Genomic DNA, 20,434 nt, shown 5'->3' with positions numbered 1-20,434 from the left:
ATCACCTGAGGTCAGGAGTTTGAGACCAGCCTGGCCAACATGATGAAACCCCATCTCTACTAAAAATACAAACATTATCCAGGCGTGGCGGCACATGCCTGTAATCGCAGCTACTCAGGAGGCTGAAGCAGGAGAATCACTTGAACCCAGGAGGCACAGCTTGCAGTGAGCAGAGATCGTACCACTTTACTCAAGCCCGGGCAACAGAGCAAGACGCTGTCTTAAAAAAAAAAAAAAAAAAAAATTTAAAAAATAAATAAATAAATAAATACCTTAATTATCCTGGAAAGAATCAGTTTTAAAAAGTATAAAATAGAGAGTTTAGTGAAGTAATAAATGGTTCAAAAATAATGATAAAGTGTCTATCATGTACAAAGCTCTGTGCTAGAAACTGCAAATACAATCAGTGGTGAGCTGGATGGATGCTGTTAGCTGCACTCGAAGCAGTGAAGCTGGGTGTGGTGGAGTGCATCTGTAATCCCAGCTACTCAGGAGGCTGAGGTGGGAGGATCGCTTGAGCCCAGGAGTTTAAGACCAGCCTGGGCAACATACCAACAAATCCATCTCGGCCGGGCGCGGTGGCTCAAGCCTGTAATCCCAGCACTTTGGGAGGCTGAGATGGGCGGATCACAAGGTCAGGAGATCGAGACCATCCTGGCTAACATGGTGAAACCCCGTCTCTACTAAAAATACAAAAAAAAAAACTAGCCGGGCAAGGTGGCGGGCGCCTGTAGTCCCAGCTACTCGGGAGGCTGAGGCAGGAGAATGGCGTAAACCCGGGAAGCGGAGCTTGCAGTGAGCTGAGATCCAGCCACTGCACTCCAGCCTGGGCGACAGAGCGAGACTCCGTCTCAAAAAAAAAAAAAAAAAAAAAACAAATCCATCTCAAATTAAAAAATAAATTAATTAATAAAATAAAATAAAAATGAAAACAAAACAAAAAAATAGGTAGACACAAATAAGTGGATAAACAGCTCTAATAAAGTGTGTGGTATGTCATAAGGGGAAGGGGCAGATGCTATAAGATCACAGGGCCAAAGCTAGTAATCTAGGTTAGGGAGTTTAGGAAGGGTACTCAGAGGAAATGATGTTTCAATTGAGATCAGAAGGGCAGACAGAAGTGTGCCATGGGAAGGGAGGGAAGGAAGGAGGGAGATGTACTAGCCTGAAAGAAGGCCCAGAAACACAACAGTGTGGAACACTAAAGAAAACAGAACAAGTTCAGTTTGGCTGAGATGTAAAGTGAAAGGCAGAGAGAGGTAAGAGATGAATTACTGGAGGAATACAAGGGAGCCAGATGAGGCAGGGTCTTGCAATGATAAGCAGTTTGAATTTAACCCTAAAGGCCACAGGAGCCACTTAAAAGTTTTAAAGAATGCAGTGGCTTATGCCTTCTCTTAAGCCAAAAAGAAGGATACTGGAAACAGAGAAACACATTTTACTATCTTTATCTTTCAGCATATCATAGATAGCCAGTTGGAAAATACAATAGAAAAGAAAAGGATCCCACTCACAATAAGAATTCTAGGATAAAAATAATATTAACTTCCAGGCACAATGACACACTTGCCTGTACTTTCAGCTACTCAGAGGTTTAAGTGGGAGGATTACTTCAGAGCTGAGGAGTTTGAGACCAGCCTGGGGCCAACATGATGAAACCCCATCTCCACTAAAAATACAAAAATTAGCCAGATGCGGTGGCACACACCTATACTCCCAGCTACTCTGGAGGCTGAGGCACGAGAATCACTTGAGCCCGGGAGGCGGAGGTTGCAGTGAGCTGAGATCACCCCACTGTACTCCAGCCTGGGCGACACAGCAAGACTCTGTCTCAAAATAAAAAAAAAAAAGAAAGTGAAAATACAACCCATGGGATGGGAGAAAATATTTGCAGATCACATCTCTGATAAGGAATCTATATCCAGAATATATAAGGAAATTTTACAATTCAACAATAAAAAGACAAATGCCATTTTTAAATGGAAAAAGGATTTAAGCAGACATTTCTCCAAAGATATATAAATGGTCAATAAACACATGAAATGATATTCAATATCATTAGTCATCTGGGAAATATAAATCAAAGTTAAATGAGATACCATTTCACATCCACTAGGATCACAATGATAAGAAAGACAGACAATAACTAGTGTTAGAGAAGATGCAGAGAAATTAGAAACCTCATACGCTGCTGACGGAAATGTAAATGGTGCAGGCTTGTTTGCTGTCTAGTATAATAATGTCTCCCCCCAGGTCAAAAGTTGGGAAGGCTTGTTTGCAACCCTTATGAAAGATGAGGTTTCCTAAGCTTGGGGTTCCTCAACCGTGACACAAACCTGCTGAGTATACATCACCCACCTGGACTGATCTCTGAATAGCCCCATGGGACTTGAGGAACAAGGGGAACTGAGGCACACATAAAGCTCACATTGCCTGGTAGTCCATGATAAAGTTCTTTATCTCTGATCCAGGAGTTCCATGTCTTTTGCCAACACCCATGAAACAGTAACAGGCTAAAGTGTTATCTTGCAAGCTGGGGAAAATCTCAGACTCCCGAGAGTTGCTGACATCAAGAATTGTAATTGGCATGTAATCAACATATAATAAAAAATTTTAAATTATTAATGAGATATTTTGTGTTCTTTTTTTCTATTAGGTCTTAAAGATTTAGTATTTGACATCTGCAACACATCTCAATTTGGAAGCTAAATTTTCACTGGAAATATTTAATTTGTATTTAGACTTCATAAAATCTACAGTTGAGAAAAAGTAGATTCACTTTCCCAAGATGTTCCAAGAATATTTAAAACTTTTCCAATAGCTGAGCAGTTTTCCAATAGCAGGATCAAGTATTCTTTTTAAATTTTATATTTAACTAAAATTAAATGAAATTAAAAATTTAGTTCCCCAGTCATATTACACATTTCAAGTGCTCAGTGTCTACACGTGGCTAATGGCGATGGTATCAAAGCTCAGGTCCAGTCAATCTTGAAAAAGAACAAAGTTGGAGGACTTATACAATCAGATATTAAAACTTATTATAAAGCTACAAAGTTAGGACTGTGTGATGCTGGTATAAGAATAGACCAATGGAATAAAACAGAAGCCCACACATACATGGTCACTTGATTTATGTTAAAAGCAGCACTGTGGTAGCCCAGAAAAAAAAGATGCTCTATATAAAAAATGTTGCTGGGTCAACTGGATATCCATGCAAAGAAAAATAAATCTTGACCCTAACCTAACATCATACACAAAAATGAATTCCAGAGGTATCATAGATCTAAACATGAAAGGTAAAACAATAAAGCTTCTAAAAGAACATATAAAAATACCTTCGTGACCTTGAGGTAAGCAAAGATTTCTTAAATAGGACACACACAAAAAGATCGCTAAATTGGACTACACTAAAATTTAGAACTTCTTGGCTGGGTGCAGTGACTCACGACTATAATCCCAGCACTTTGGGAGGCCAAGGCGGGCAGATCACCTGAGGTTAGGAGTTCGAGACCAGCATGGCCAACATGGTGAAACCTCATCTCTACTAAAAACACAAAAAATTAGCTGGGCGTGGTGGCGCACCCCTGTAGTCCCAGCTACTCAGGAGGCTGAGGCAGAAGAATCACTTGAACTGGGGAGGCAGAGTTTGCAGTGAGCCGAGATTGTGCCACTGTACTCCAGCCTGGGTGACAGAGTGAGACTCTGTCTCAAAAAAAATAAATAAATAAATAATAAAATAAAATTTAGAACTTCTTCAGCTAGGCACAACCCTGTAGTCCCAGCTACTTGCTAAGGTGGGAGGATCGCTTGAGCCCAGGAGTTTGAGGCTGCAGTGAGCTATGACTGCATCACTGCACTCCGGCCTGGGCGACGGAGCAAAACCCCATCTCTAAAAAAATTAAAATTAAATAAGTAAAATAAAATTTGGAGCTTCTGTTCATGAAAAGACTTCATTAGCAATGAAAATGCTAAATTGGACACAGTGGCTCGTGCCGGTAATCCCAACATTTTGAGAGGCCAAGGTGGGAGGATAGCTTGAGGCCAGGAGTCTAAGAACAACCTGGGCAACATAGAGAGATGCTGTCTCTATAAAAAATTTTAACAATTAGCTGGGTGTGGTGGCACATGCCTGGCGTCCCAGTTACTTGGGAGGCTGAGATGAGAGGACTGCTTGAGCCCAGGAGGTCCAGGCTGCAGTGAACCATGATTGTACCACTGCACTCCAGCCTGGATGACACAGAGAGATGTAATCTCAAAAAAAAAAATTTTTAATGAAAAAGCTGGCCTTACACCACTTACAAGATAAGAGATAAATGAAAAAATAAAATTAAAAAGCAAGCTACAGACTGGGAGAAAATACTTGCAATCTATGTATCTGACAAAGGACTTACATCAAGATTATATAAAGAACTACAACTCATTAAGAAACAGACAATGTGCATGTCACAAAAGAGCCTATCCAAATGTCCAGTAAATATATAAAAAAGTATTTAACTTTAAAATGTATCAGAGAAAAGCAAAACAAAATCACAATGAGATATCAGTACACACTTATTAGAGTGACTAAAATTAAAAAGAATACCAGCTGTTGGTGAGGATGCATGGTAACTGAAATTTCACACACTGCTAATGGAAAGATACACTGATATAACCATTTCAGAAAACTGGCCTTGTCTACTAAAGCTGAACATATGTATAAAACATGATCCAGCAATTCGATTATTTGGTATCTGCCCAATAGAAAGCATACATATATGCACCAAAGATATGTACAAACACATTCATAGCAGTACTATAGGCCTGGGCAATATGGTGAGACCCCATCTCTACAAAAAATACAAAAATTAGCCAGGCGTTGTGGTGCTCGCCTGTAGTCTCAGTTACTCAGGAGACTGAGGTGGGAGGATCACTTGAACCTGGGAGGTTTAGGTGGCAGTGAGCTGTGATCGCACCACTGTACTCCAGCCTGGGCGACTGGGCAAAACCCTGTTTCCAAAAAAAAAAGAAAAAAGAGGAAAGAAAAAAGAAAAATTAAAGTTAACAGCAGTTGTCTTTTCTGTATTTTCTACTGTAAACATGATGTAGTATTTTTACAATTAAAAGTAATTTACTTTTAGGCCATGTGCAGTGGCTCACGCCTGTAATCCTAGTACTTTGGGAGGCCAAGTTGGGCAGATCATGACGTCAGGAGTTCTAGACCAGCCTGGCCAACATTGTGAAACCCCGTCTCTACTCAAAATGCAAAAGTTAGCCAGGCATAGTAGCATGTGCCTGTAATCCCAGCTACTCAGGAGACTGAGGCAGGAGAATCTCTTGAACCCAGGAAACAGAGGTTGCAGTGAGCTGAGATCACACTATTGCACTCCAGCCTGGGTGACAGAGCAAGACTCCATCTCAAAAAAAAAGAAAGAAAAAAAAAAGTTTTTTAAATAGAAAAAATATTAAATCAAATACAAACAGGAGAGACCTGTTTTAATAACTCTAAGAGTTGCAAGTAAGATATGAATGTGACCTGACCACCAAAAGTTAATGCAACAGGACACAGAAAATGTAACCTACAACAGGGATCTAGGCTGACCATATTTGAAGGAATATATTGTGATATGGGGGTCACATTTTCAGAGTGTCATTCAGAAAGTAGATAGTAATCTCAAGAAGGGGAAGAGTTCAAGGATCTAGAAATTATGTTGTGAGACTTGACGGAGAGCACAAAAGACTGCTGACATTAACAAGACACTTAGCATACAGCATCCCAGCATCCTGCATGTAGCATATGGATGGCAGCAAGAAGTGCTTGGGAAATGAATGAATGAATGGGAGAAATACAATAAGCCTTTAATGTTTTAAAGGTGATTAAATGGAATTGGGACAAGGTAGCACCCAATAATTTGATAAACAATGAGTAAATGAGTAAATAAATGAATGAAATATTATCAGTCTTGATATGTTAAAAGAACGGTCACACATGGAATCAGTATTAGTGTTATATATACTGTACCTGAGGAAAAATTCAAGATGAATGGGGAGAAGTTACATAAGTGCTCAAATTCCATCCTACTTAAGAGTTTTCTCAAAATTAAGGCTATCCAAAAATCAATAGGATGCCTCAAAAAGAAGCAGTTAAGGCAGAAGCTACATGTCTAACACTGTTTGACTATATGGCCCAGAGGCCCTCTGTAGCGCTAATACTCTATGCTTCTTCATGAAATGCCATCTTGAGGATGGGCACAGTGGCTCACATTTGTAATCCTAGCCTTTTGGGAGGATGAGGTGGGTAGATAATCTGAGGTCAGGAGTTCAAGGCTAGCCTGGCCAATATGGCAAAAACCCATCTCTACTAAAAATACAAAAATTAGCCAGGTGTGGCGACAGGCGCCTGTAGTCCCAGCTACTCAAGAGGCTGAGGCAGGAGAATCACTTGAACCTGGGAGGCAGAGGATACAGTAAGCCAAGATCGCACCACTGTACTCCAGCCTGGGCAACAGAGCACAACTCTCAAAAAAAAAAAAAAAAAAAGCCATCTTTAGATCTTGCTGTGCAACAAATAATTCACAATCACCAATCACTCCAGTTCCTTTTGAAACCAGTATCCATTTCTTACTAAATGAAGATAGTTTACCTGCATAGTATAAATCAAATTTCAACAGCTTTCTTTGAAACATAATGGCAAAAGAAGTACTTCGTAGCCTGATGTGGTAGCTCACAACTGTAATCCCAGCAATTTGGGAAGCTGAGGCGGGCACACTACTTGAGCCCAGAAGTTTGAGACCAGCCTGGGCAATATGCTGAAGCCCTGCCTCTACCCCTGCCCAAAAAAATTATAGATTTAGAGGTTCAAGAAAAAAAATACAAAAATTAGCCGGGCATAGTGGTGGTGGCTTGTGCCTGTGGTCCCAGCTACTTGAGAGGCTGTCAGGAGGCTCACATGAGCCCAGAAGGTTGAGGCTGCAGTGAGCTGTGATCATGCTACTGCACTCCAGTCTGGGTAACAGAGCAAGATTCTGTCTCAAAAAAGAGGTAATTCATAATTTCTAAGAACCTCTAGGTGTTCAGAGTATCCAGAGGAAAGGTAGCGAAGCCCAGGAGAACAAAAACCATCCCTGGTTATCTACAGCGGCCCTTTGCACAATCTCAGAAAAATCAAAACTGCGTTTTCTGGAATTCAAAGCACTGAATTCAGACTAGGCCCTTGGCCATTGTTAATATAATGAGCCTCTCCAGAATTAAAATGGCTCTAGAAATTCTGTGTAAAGTTGAGTTCATTCCATTTCTACTCACTGACTAGAATCCACCACCTCTGGCATGTCACGGTTAATATTTCAATTACATACATTTATGTAACATTTCTGATTATTTCAAAAGACTTTCTCACATAATAACCTATTTGAGTCTCATAAATGACCTGCAAGGAAGGTAGGAAAATGAATCTCATTCTACAGATGAGAAATAGAAATACCAAATCAAATGATTGATCCAGTACTGCAGAATGAAACAAAAATCGCAATCTAGTCTTTTCCAGACCAGGTTTTATTAGTCATCTGGTATCCCATATGTTCACCATTCCTAAAACAGAACTGATCAAAATGCTTCAAAGTAACAGTTATGGAATAAAGGAGCTTCACTTCTTCACAAAGAGAAAGAAGACGGTTGCCAAAAAGAACACATGCTTAGTTAAATGAAATCAAAACTATATAAGGAATTCAGATTTCCAGTTTAAAATGTTTATCCAACTGCTCTGAGAAAAATGCACAATCAGGAAAAGCACTTTAATATTTCTAAAGGACTGGATTAAAATTTCAGCTGTAAACTTCATTACTGTAATTAGATTTTTAATGCATATTTATTAAACATCCATTTAAATACTGTGTTCACAATTATTCATGAGTTATTTGTACATTTGTGTTGATTTTAACAAACTGTAAACAGTGGCCACTGACCAGAAATGTTCTCCTGCAATGACAGAAGACCATACTAAGGTCATTGGCAGCCCATTTTATGCTCTATTATGTTCTAATTATACCCAAAAGATAAATATTCAGTTGCTTTTTTGAAAACTGCAGTGGTCATCAATGACCCAAAAAGTCAGACTTACCATTGACATTAAAGACCTATGTTTCATTCTGTGATGAATACACAAAGTACAGGACAGAAGAAAATCAAATCTTAATTAAACTCTTTCTTTAGAAAAATAACATAAGCCATCATCAAGGAATGCATTGCAAGATGATTTACTTTATTTATAAAAGGCTGAGTTAGGGACTTTAAAAGGGTGCTTTTGATTTAAATAGAAAAATTATGAAAATTAAAACTAAATGCTTTCTGGTTATCATTCTTTTCCTTCAGAAGCTAGTTAATCTTAAATGTGCCAATGTGTATAACTTTACAAAAGGAAAAAAATAGTACTTTAAATTTCATGATAACAAATCAGTAAAATAATGACTAAAAATCTGAATAAAGCTATTCTGAAGTAATTATAGGCATGGCCCAGCATACTGAGTAACTCCTTAATATTCACCCTGTTCACATACTATTTAATAAAGACATCTAAAGGATCTAATTTTTTTCAAAAGATTTTTAAACCCATTCATTTGTTATGTTAGTTTAAATTTTATACACACACACATATAAATGAGAATTTCAAAATGGAATCCATAGGAGTTGCATTTAAATTATATTATGAAGAAATGGAGGAACGAATTACATGTTCAGGCTTAAAAACTTGTTGAAAACTGCCACCTAGTCAAGAGTATGGATAGATAACATGTTGATAGAGTAGCTTCTGGGATGGGAACAATGAAGAGAAGAAATAAGCAGGATAAGCAGGATGGTTAAAGGAGATTATGAAAGAGATTCTGGAGATTAAAGTATCAGGTATCTCCAGGCAAGGAGTAGAAATGGTCCTCAATAGAGAACCTTGGGCAACGGAAGCAAAAGACAGCAGGAAGAGGTAGCATCCATAACGCTTTTAGGAGAGAAGATAGAGCTAGGTGGGGTAGAGCACACCTTAAGTCTACTACTGGAGACTGGGGTTGTAGGATCACTTGAGCTCAAATTAGAGACCAGGCTGGGCATGGTGGCTTATGCCTGTAATCCTAACACTTTGGGAGGCCAAGGCAGGAGAAAAGCTTGAGCCCAGGAGTCCAGACCAGTGCAAGCAACATAGTGAGACTGTGTCTCTAATTTTAAAAAGAAAAAAAAAAAAAGGCCAGGCGTGGTGGCTCACACCTGTAATCCCAACACTTTGTAAGGCTGAGACAGACAGATCACTTGAGATCAGGAGCTCGAGACCAGCCTGGCCAACATGGCAAAACCCATCTCTACTAACAGCACAAAAATTAGCCGGGTGTGGCAGCTCACACCTGTAATCCCAGCTACTCAGGAGGCTGAAGCACAAGAATCACGTGAACCTGGGAGACGGAAGTTGTAGTGGGTGACAGAGCGAAACTCCAATTTCCAGAGTCAAGGAAACTTATCTTTTGAGCTATTGACAGCTTTTAAGAATTAAGTAAAGTATACTCCTGTAAACAAAATTTAGAGCATAATTTTTTCTCTCTACCTGATTTCTCCAGAACTGGAAAACAATTAGTGAGTATCTTAACTTATGGCAATAGTTATTTGCTTAAGTGCAATAATAATCTGTTTTCATTCGTAACAGGGCACAACTGGAGAAACTGGTTATTTTACCAAGGTTTTGACTGAAGTGGTGTGCTTTCCTTTAAGGAATCAAACTTGACTTACAGAGCCAATAAAAGCTCCTTTAGAAACTGGCCTCATATCTTGTCTACACAGTCCCTACACAGGGTTAGTACAGGCCCAGGAGCCCCAAGTTATCTTGGAACCTCAAGAGAAGAGGTATTTACTCAACTCATAGGTATTTGAGGGTACAAACCCATGGCTGGGCTCGGCTTTTATAAAAAAAGTCTTACCTGAGATTCCTTCTATGGAACAGAGTTCCATCAAAGCCAATTTTAAAAGCCTATATGAAAAATAATTATTTTTCCTGTACTTCATACAAGTATCAGGCCAAGTATAATAAAGCAAATCGGTCTTACCATGATTTGTCTTTAGTAAAAATGGGAGACTAGAGAGAAAAATGATGTTTCAAGAACTATGGTATACCTGTTATTAAATTCTAGTCTAGGGCTGGGAGTGATGGCTCACGCCTGTAATCCCAGCACTTTGGGAGGCCAAGGTGGGCAGATCACCTGCAAGAGTTTGAGACCAGCCTGGCCAACATGGTGAAACCCTGTCTCTACCAAAAATACAAAAATTAGCAGGGCATGGTGGTGGCACCTGAAATCCCAGCTACTCAGGAGGCTGAGGCAGGAGAGTCACTTGAACCTGGGAGAGGGAGGTTGCAGTGAGCTGGTATCATGCCAATTGCACTCCAGCCTGGGCAACAGAACAAGCACATCAGCTTGGTTCCAATAGTTGCCCAGTTCATGGAAAACCTTCTAAGTTCCTTTACTTGGAATTATTTTATTTATTTTACCTGACTATTATGGAATATATTGCTACTGTACTCTTTGTGAAGGAATGCAGGATAAGCTTACTCAATGTTCTCTTAAATTGAACAGTTATTAATCTTCCAGATATCACCTTTTGTCAGAACTCAAAAGTTATGAGTGGCCCTCGCCATATCGACGCTTTCTGACTGAGCTCCTCTCTACCCTGAATACAAGAGACCCTAATAGTTAGGCAGGAATAGCATTGCCCCTATTCAGCCTCAAGAAGTTGCAGAAGATGGATCTTTGTTTCTCTTCAACCCTTAGGATTAAGGGTTTCCTTGTAAAAGGGGGTGGGGGAAATGTCAGAGGCGTTTGAACACGAGCAACTCCATTTTGAAGAAGGGCTGGGTAAAATAAGTCTGAAACTTGGTGGGCTGCATTCCCAGGAGGCTAAGGCATTATTAGTCACAGGATGAGACAGGAGGTTGGCACAAGATACAGGTCATAAAGACCTTGCTGATAAAACAACTTGCAGTAAAGAAGCCAGGCAAAACCAAGATGGTGATGAGAGTGACCTCTGGTTGGCGTCACTGCTACACTCCCGCCAGCACCACGACAGTTTACAAATGCTTGGCAATGTCAGGAAGTTACCCTATATGGTCTAAAAAAAGGACCATGAATAATCCACCCCTGGTTTAGCATATAATCAAGAAATAACCATAACAATGGACAATCAGCAGCCCTTGGGGCTGCTCTGTCTATGGGGTAGCCATTCTTTCATTCTTTTACTTTCTTAATAAATTTGCTTTCACTTAAAATAAATAAATAAATAAATAAATAAATAAATAAATAAACTCCACAAAATTCAAGACCAGCCCAGGCAACAGAGTGAGGCTTGGTCTTAAAAAAAAAACAAAGAAAGAAAACAAGTGTTGAATATACTCAGCCAGAAGCGGAATGACATTTTTTTTTTTTTTTTTTGAGACTGAGTTTCAATCTTGTCGCCCAGGCTGGAGTGCAATGGAGGTGATCTCAGCTTACTGCAACCTCCACTTCCAAGGTTCAAGCAATTCTCCTGCCTTAGCCTCCCAAGTTACTGTAATTATGGGCATGTGCCACCACACCTGGCTAATTTTGTATTTTTAGTAGAGACAGGGTTTCACCATGTTGGCCAGGCTGGTCTTGAACTCCTGGCCTCAGGTGATCCACCCACCTTGGCCTCCTAAAGTGCTGGAATTACAGGCGTGAGCCACGGCGCCCAGCTCTAAATGACTTTTTTGTCAGAGAACTTCAGAGCATATCACTGCACCAGGTCCTAGGCTGAACTACCAATCTCTGGACCCTGACATCTATTATTTTTGTGGTACTTCTTGTGAAAAGACAAATCTGAAAGTAGTCATATCCTATTTAAATATTCGTCATTTACTTAAAGAGAATAAAGCTCTTGAAGTATAAAGCAGTGCTAATCTACAGTAAATCAATAATCCATTCTAGGCCTCTGAATTTTCTTTTTATCAGTTCTACTTTTGGGCACATCCTACTACACCTCCTCCTCCCTCCACCCCAGAACTACATCCAGGGTACTAGCTATGCCTAAGTAGTAAGCTATGCTATACTTTAAAAAAATAATGATCTATAAAATCCTCCATTATCATAAAGATAATCAGTCTCAGGAATAGACATGACCTTCTTTTCTAATACAATAAATATTAACAAAAATCCAAGAAACATGAAATAAGTTTCACATAAAGATATTCATCTAATTGGATAATAAAAACTTAAGTTCAGGCCAGGCGTGGTGGCTCACACCTATAATCCCAGCACTTTGGGAGACCAAGGTGGGCGGATCACGAGGTCAGGAGATCGAGACCATCCTGGCTAACACGATGAAACCCCATCTCTACTAAAAATACAAAAAATTGGCCGGGCGCAGTGGCTCACGCCTGTAATCCTAGCACTTTGGGAGGCCGAGGCGGGTGGATCACCTGAGGTCGGGAGTTCGGGACCAGCCTGACCAACATGGAGAAACCCCGTCTCTACTAAAAATACAAAATTAGCTGGGCGTGGTGGCGCATGCCTATAATCCCAGCTACTAGGGAGGCTGAGGCAGGAGAATTGCTTGAGCCTGGGAGGCGGAGGTTGTGGTGAGCCAAGATCGTGCCATTGCACTCCAGCCTGGGCAACAAGAGTGAAACTCTGCCTCAAAAAAAAAAAAAAAAAAAAATTAGCTCGGCGTGATGGTGTGCACCTGTAGTCCCAGCTACTCAGGAGGCTGAGGCAGAAGAATCGCTTGAACCTGGGAGGCAGAGGTTGCAGTGAGCCGAGATCACTCCACTGCACTCCAGCCTGGACAACAGTGAGATTGTATCTCAAAAAAACAAACAAACAAACAAACAAAAGCAAGTTCAGATGCTATAACCAGTGAGTGTTAAGGGAAACAGAAAATAAGTCCAAAGACTATTTTCTTAACTAGTAATATGTACTACTAATAAATTGTACCTTGGCAAGTAACATGTAAAAGAGAAACAAAATATGTATAAATGTATAAATAAATAAATAAATAATAAACTATACCAATTCATATGGCTGAGGAGGGTTAGTTCTACTCACATTAATACCTAATCGGGGGGTGGGCCTGGTGGCTCAAACCTGTAATCCCAGCACTTTGGGGGGCCAAGTTGGGCAGATCACCTGAGGTCAGGAGTTCAAGACCAGCTTGGCCAACGTGGCGAAACCCCATCTCTACTAAAAATACAAAAAAATTAGCTGGGCAGTGGTGGTGCATGCCTGTAGTCTCAGCTACTTAGGAGGCTGAGACAGGAGAATCACTTGAACCCAGGAGCCAGAGGTTGCAGTGAGCCGAGATCACACCATCGTACTCCAGCCTGGGTGACAAGAGCGAAACTCCAACTTAAAAGAAAAGAAAAAAAAAACAACCCCTAACAGAGAATAAACTCCTGTGTACATATACTGAAGAGATGATGGAGTTAAATATGAATCATCATTTAATACAAGCACCTAAAAATATAATATTGTGATATTGTCAGCATAATAAAAAGAAATCACAAGATGTGATCCTCATATTACCTTGCTTCTATGAAACACATTTAATTTCTAAGGTTAGCTTAAAGAAAAGGGATTTCAGATATGCTAATTTTTAGGTTTTAGAAAACCTATGAACATTTCCCTGCCTGGCTTCTCTCCTAGTCTCCTAAGACCACTCTATAAGGCCCCCTTCTTCTGCTCACAGAATGGCAAGTTTCCTCAAGCACTAGCCCTTAGCTTTTGCTTTTGCTTTTATTTTCTCTTCTTTTTTTAGAGGCAGGGTCTCATTATGTTGCCCAGGCTTGTCTCAAACTCCTGGCCTCAAGCAATCCTCCTGCTTTGGCCTCATGAGTAGCTGGGATTTCAGGCACAAGCCACAGGCTCATTTCATCCTACACATAGATTCCCAGGCTCATTCTTCTGTTTTCATGGCTCCCAATACCTCATATTTTCTTTCTTAATCTCAGATCCCCAAGTGTCCTACAACTAACTAGACTTATTTACCTGGAACTATAAAAAAATGCCTCAAATTTAACAAGCCCCAAACTGAATCTCCCTCTAAAATCCTTTGGCCCTACCATTTTGTTTCATTTTTGTTTTGTTTCTTTTGATTAAATTGCCCAAACCCAGAAACCTAAATTGCTTTTTTATTGTTTTACTTTTTACTTATTATGTCACCTGCAATAGGAAACCTAAATTTACCTTCACTCCTTCCTTTCCTTGTCTCCTCTAAGTATGTCCAAGTTTTATGTTATTTTATTTTATTTTATTTATTTTATTTTATATTTTGAGACAGAGTCTTGCTCTGTCCCCTAGGCTGGAGCACAGTGGTGTGATATTGGCTCACTGCAACCTCCGCCTCCTGGATTCAAGCGATTCTCCTGCCTCAGCCTCCCAAGTAGCTGGGATTACAGGCATGCACCACCATGCCCAGCTAATTTTTGTATTTTTAGTAGAGACGAGGTTTCACCATGTTGGCCAGACTGGTCTCGAACTCCTGACCTCAGGTGATCCACCAGCCTCAGCCTCCCAAAGTGCTGGGATTACAGGCATAAGCCACTGTGCCTGGCCAAGTATGTTAATTCTATCAAAGAAGTGTCTCTGAATTCCCTCCCTCTGCTGCCCTGCTCTCCTTCACCACAGCAGTAATTCAGCCCCTAAACCACTCCCTAATACTCTATCTACTTCAACTTCCTCCTAAATAATCACCCAGCTTCCAGTATTCTCCCATCCAGGCATTTCTGATCTGTTTTTCAGGTGGCCACAAGAACAATCACGCTAAAACAGATCTGATCACTTCTATTCCTGAGAAACTTCCACTAGTGTCCCACTGAGCTTAGACATCTTAACATACCGTAAGAGACTCTTCTCAACCAGATCAGCACACCTTTACAGCTTCATCTCTAGCTGCTCTCTCAGTGACCATAAACCAATAAGGGCGATGTACAGCTCACATCCATACTTTTGCTAGAAATAAAAAATCTGGCCAGGCGCAGTGGCTCACACCTGTAATCCCAACACTTTGGGAGGCCGAGATGGGCGGACCACCTGAGGTCAGTAGTTTGAGACCAGCCTGACCAACATGTTGAAACCCCCTCTCTACTAAAAATATGAAAATTAGTCAGGTGTGGTGGCGGACGCCTGTAATTCCAGCTACTCAGGAGGCTGAGGCAGGAGAATCACTGGAACCTGGGAGGCAGAGGTTGCAGTGAGCCGAGATCACGCCATTGCACTACAGCCTGGGTGACCGAGCAAGACTCTGTCTCAAAAAAAAAAAAATCTTCCCCTCTCCAAGCAGAGCTGCTTCCTCCTCTGTAGTCTTATAACACTTTAAACAGGCTTAGATCATGGTACAATGTGTTATTAATGTTCATTGTTACATTAAAAAACTATTATAAATAGCAGTTAAGTTTGTGACTCTGAAGCAAAAACACCTGGGTTTAAAATCCAAGTTGGGGGCAACCTGCTCGGGTCCCCTTCCACACTGTGGAAGCTTTATTCTTTTGCTCTTCGCAATAAATCTTGCTGCTGCTCACTTAAAAAAAAAAAAAAGAAAAAAAAAATCCAACTTGGGTGACCATCCCTGTTTATTCATCTATAAAATACAGACAACAATTTTTATAGGGTTTTATGAAGATTAAATTATGAAACAGAAACTGCTAGCAAAATGCCTAGAACACAGAAGGGGCTCATCAAATGCTGGCTACCATAATATCATCTGCCTTTCAAGGCTATGGGCTATTCAAGGGCTGGAACTCAAGGGCTGGAACTCAGTTTCATTCACTTTTCCTTCTTTTTTTTTTTTTTTTTTTTTTTTTTTTTTGAGACAGGGTCTCATTTTGTCACCCAGCCTGGAGTGCAGTGACACCATCTCTCTCAGCTCACTGCAGCCTCGACTTCCTGGGCTCAAGTGATCCTCCCACCTCAGCCTCCCAAATAGCTGGGACTACAGGCGTGCACCACCACACCCAGCTAAGTTTTGTATGTTTTTAGAGAGGGGGTTTTACCATGTTGCCCAGGCTGGTCTCAAACTCCTTAGCTCAAGTGATCCTCCCCCCTCAGAATCCCAAAGTGCCCAGATTACAGGCGAGAGCCACCATGCCCAGCCACATTACACTGTACTAAATAGTAGACTTCAAAAGATGAAAAATGAAGATAAAATAGAAATGTAAACAATAAATTACCCCCCAAAAAAATCAGGAAAGGGCCGGGCGCAGTGGCTCACGCCTATAATCCCAGCACTTTGGGAGGCCGAGGCGGTGGATCACGAAGTCAGGAGATCAAGACCATCCTGGCTAACACAGTGAAACCCCGTCTCTACTAAAAATACAAAAAATTAGCCGGGCATGGTTGCGGGCCCCTGTGATCCCAGCTACTCGGGAGGCTGAGGCAGGAGAATGGCGTGAACGCATGAGGCAGAGCTTGCAGTGAGCCAAGATCGTACCACTGCACTCCAGCCTGGGCGACAGAGCGAGACTCCATCTCAAAAAAAATAATAAAATAAATAAAAAATAAAATCAGGAAAGGGATAGAAAATAGATTTGTAAATCAGACTCCGAATACTGAACAAAATTTCAACTAAAATTTTCCCTTTATTTAAAGATGGGGGCAGGGCGCTGTGGCTCACGCCTATAATCCCAGCACTTTGGGGGACTGAGGCTGGTGGATCACCTGAGGTCAGGAGTTTGAAACCAGCCTGGCCAACATGATGAAACCCCGTCTCTACTAAAAATACAAAAATTTGCCAGTGGTGGTGGACATCTGTGATCTGAGGCGCCCACCCAGGCTGAGGCAGGGAGAATTGCTTGAATCCAGGAGGTGGAGGTTGCAGTGAGCCGAGATCATGCCACTGCACTCCAGTCTAGGAGACAGAGCAAGGCTTCATCTAAAAAAAAATATATATATATATATATACAAAATAAAAATAAAGAGGGGAAGGGAGCATCCTTAGATACAATTAAATGGACCTCTAACCTAACTGCATTTTCATCTAATCGTCACACCCAGAACTGGCTAAATTTTGTATATTCCAGAAAATATGAGTACAGATTAATAGCACAGCCTTTACTTGAATTCAGAAGTTCTGACACTTACTAGCCATATATCTTCAGCAACCTTGGATTCGTGATCTCCAAATAAGGATAATGAGGAATAATAAGATAACGTATGCAGAAAGTACTTAGCATATTGTATGACACAGAATAAGCATTCCGTGAATTTTATATGTTATAATGATGGTCCTTAAATCTTAATGTTCATAAATCATGGTATATACATAGAATGGAATACTATTTTTAAAACTTAAAACACAAGGCAGTTCTATTAATATGAAATTGATATGGTATTGATATGGAATGATCTCCAAGCTACTAAATTTAAAAAGAAATTAACAATTAACAGAATTAACTGCTGTATACAAAAAATAATGTGTACACCATGTTACTACTTCTATTTTTTTAAAACGGTTAGCTCTATATGTATATGCTTGTACATACGCAGAATGTATCTGGAAGAATACATAAGAAACTAGTATCAGAGATTGCCTCTGAGGAGAAAAACTAAGCAGCTAAGGGATAGGGATAGAAGAAAGCCTTACATTTTGCCATATTCCTTCTTGCACCTGTTGAAATTTATACTATTTGCTTTTATTGACTACCAAAAACGAAAAATAAAATTCATATTATAATCCACAGCTTACACTACCAGAATATTCCATTATACATTTATTTATTTATTTATTTATAATGACTACTCCAGCAGATCAGGGCTACCCCCTAGGCAGTGTGTGGAGCCTATTCCATTATACTAAGTGCATTATGCTAATCTTTCGATAAAAACGTAAGGTGATGTAATCAAAGTTCTAGTATTAATTTCAACTGCATTGATGATAAGGGTCAAAGATTGTCATATTTTTAGCTAAATTAATCAATAAGAATCTATTTATTAAGGTATATACTTTATTAAGGTCATCAATCTATTAAGGTATATTACAGGGGTTGCTTGAATTTGAGAAAAAGGAAAACAAGTATGTGGATCAGGGAGACAATGAGAATAATTTCATTCATTCATTCAAAAATCATATTTGCATATCAGGTACCACTCATTGCGCTAAGTGCTTAGGAAACAATGACACAATGTCCTTGCCTTTGAAAAACGTGCAGTTTTGTGCGAGTATAGGAATAGAGCAGTAAAACTGGCACTCTTGACTTGGTTACTCAGAATATACATTCATTCATTCACGAACATATAACTGAATGAAGGAAGCCAGGGAGAAGGAAAGCCCGGTGACAAAATAATTCCACTGAAGCCTCTAGTGACTTTAAAAGAACACCAAGAATCGATCCCTAAATCTGAGAATGCGTGTGGACCTTCTTTCCCAGAATCACGAGAGACAGCAGGGCCTGCAGAGGTCCCGGGCGCGGCTCTTCCTCCAGTGCCCGTAAGTCACCAGCCCCGAGAGCTTGGAAAACGCAGAGGGTAGGGGTCCCCAGGCCCCAACCCCACACCTGCATCACTGCAAGTCAGGCACTCCCACTGGGCTCAGCTCTCTAAATGTCCCGGAGGGAAGACACTCTGAGTCGACCTCTGACCCTCAAAATGAAAGTCACTCAGGGTTATTTCCCTCAGTGCTCAGGGCTCATTCACAGACAGTATAAAAGGTCAAGAGAAATGGAAACACCTCTCGAGGAGCCCTTAGCTTCGTGAAAGCAGGAGACACCTGGGGTAGATCGGACAGGGAGGGTGACCCCAGAGCCTTCTCCAGTCATATGCAGTCGGCTCGGACTACTCATGGCACAGTCACTGACCTTTCCAAAGGGGCTTCCCAGGGGCGGTGGCCAGAGGAGCGAGAGCGGCGGCCCGGGCCCCGCACCCAACACATCTCCCTCTCAGCGGGCTCTGTGTTAAGGGGCGCAAGGTAACCAAGAGCGACCAGGAGGCCGCCATCTTGAACTCCGTACGAGGAGAGGAAGAGGAAAACTTTATTGAAACCCAAGAGAGACGGTGGCAAAGTCAAATCTCGCCGTGCACGCTGAAGGCTCCACCCGACAGAACCAAGGGATCAGTTAGGGAACGTGACCTCCAGTAGCCAGATGGGCGGGCTGCACTCCCGTGCCCTCCCGTCCTTCCGGACGCTGCCAGCCGGGACTACGACTCCCAGCATGCAGTGGGGCGGGGCGGAACGGAACGGAACGGAACGGGCAGCTCCAGTCTGGGCAGCCGCAGGGAGGGTGATTCTCCGCTCGGTGCTGGCAGCCTAGGAACCCGAAGTTTTCAAGGAATTGGGAAGTGATTATGACGGGTGGGCAGGTAACCACTCTTGAACCTTTTAAGTTAGCTCACATGACCGAGATTCCGAAACCTGAATAAAATGGAGGTGACCCAGTGGGCCCTCGGGTTTTAACGCAATAGTGATGTCACTTCGTCACACCTCCCTAAATGGTAGGCCCATTTTTTATTTTACCTCCAGCGTCCAACTCATCTTTGACGAGTACCTGAAATGTGTGCGTACCGTTTTCCCTTTTCGTATTTGAGTAATCTAAATGGTACGCACTCAAATGTTTTGAAAGAATGTGTAAGTGGCATGGGAAAGCCAAGGGCCTAAGAAGGACTGTTGGTGGACTGAGAAGTCATGGGACAGTGTATCCGAAGGGTAACTTGTCATTGATCAGCCCTAATTTGATTAAACAATACATGCTTTGAGATACTATAATAAGCGAATTAGGAGTACAAATTGCTCTCCAGAAGAGGCTGGCAATCCAGTAAGCGAGATGAATTCCAGAAAAGATAATACAGGCCAGGCTAGGTGGCTCATGCCTGGGAAGCCAAGGCAGGAGAACTGCTTGAGCCCGGGAGTTTGACACTAGTCTGGGCAACATAGCGAGATCCTGTCTCTGCAAAAAATACAAAAATTAACTGGGCATGGTGCCTGCGCCCTGTCGTCCTAGTTACCAGGGAGGCCGAGGTGGGGTTGCGTCCCGGAGGTGGAGGCTGCAGTGAGCTGGGATTGTGCCACTGCACTCCTGCCTGGGAGACAGAGTGAGTCCCTTCTCAAAAAAAAAAAAAAAAAAAAAAAAAAAAAGAAAGCCGGGCGCCGTGGCTCACGCCTGTAATCCCAGCACTTTGGGAGGCCGAGGCGGGCGGATCACAAGGTCAGGAAATCGAGACCACGGTGAAACCCCGTCTCTACTAAAAATACAAAAAATTAGCCGGGCGCGGTGGCGGGCGCCTGTAGCCCCAGCTACTCCGGAGGCTGAGGCAGGAAATGGCGGGAACCCGGGAGGCGGAGCTTGCAGTGAGCCGAGATCGCGCCACCGCACTCCAGCCTGGGTGACAGAGCCAGACTCCGTCTCAAAAAAAAAAAAAAAAAAAAAAGAAAAGGCCGGGCGCAGTGGCTCACGCCTGTAATCCTAGCATTTTAGGAGGCTGAGGCAGGCGTATCA

General features: G+C 41.6%; 1 protein-coding gene across 6 annotated transcripts in view; it reads right to left on the bottom strand.

The window, feature by feature from the left end:
* Nucleotides 1-18,952, bottom strand: part of AFG1L (AFG1 like ATPase) — a 253,080-nt gene extending 234,128 nt beyond the window's left edge. For all 6 annotated transcript variants that reach the window (XR_013416155.1, XR_001444556.3, XM_077999234.1 and 3 more), the window contains exon 1: nucleotides 18,800-18,952. Coding sequence is in view for 4 of the 6 variants with exons in the window: in XM_077999234.1 (XP_077855360.1) it covers nucleotides 18,800-18,938 (139 nt within the window). In the remaining 2 variants the exon portion in view is untranslated. The remainder of the gene's footprint in view (nucleotides 1-18,799) is intronic.
* Nucleotides 18,953-20,434: the final 1,482 nt, after the last annotated feature.

The sequence above is a fragment of the Macaca mulatta genome, chromosome 4, assembly GCF_049350105.2.
Source record: "Macaca mulatta isolate MMU2019108-1 chromosome 4, T2T-MMU8v2.0, whole genome shotgun sequence".
Lineage (NCBI taxonomy): Eukaryota > Metazoa > Chordata > Mammalia > Primates > Cercopithecidae > Macaca > Macaca mulatta.
Note: the sequence above shows the minus strand (reverse complement) of the source record. Positions and strands in the feature narration are given on the sequence as shown.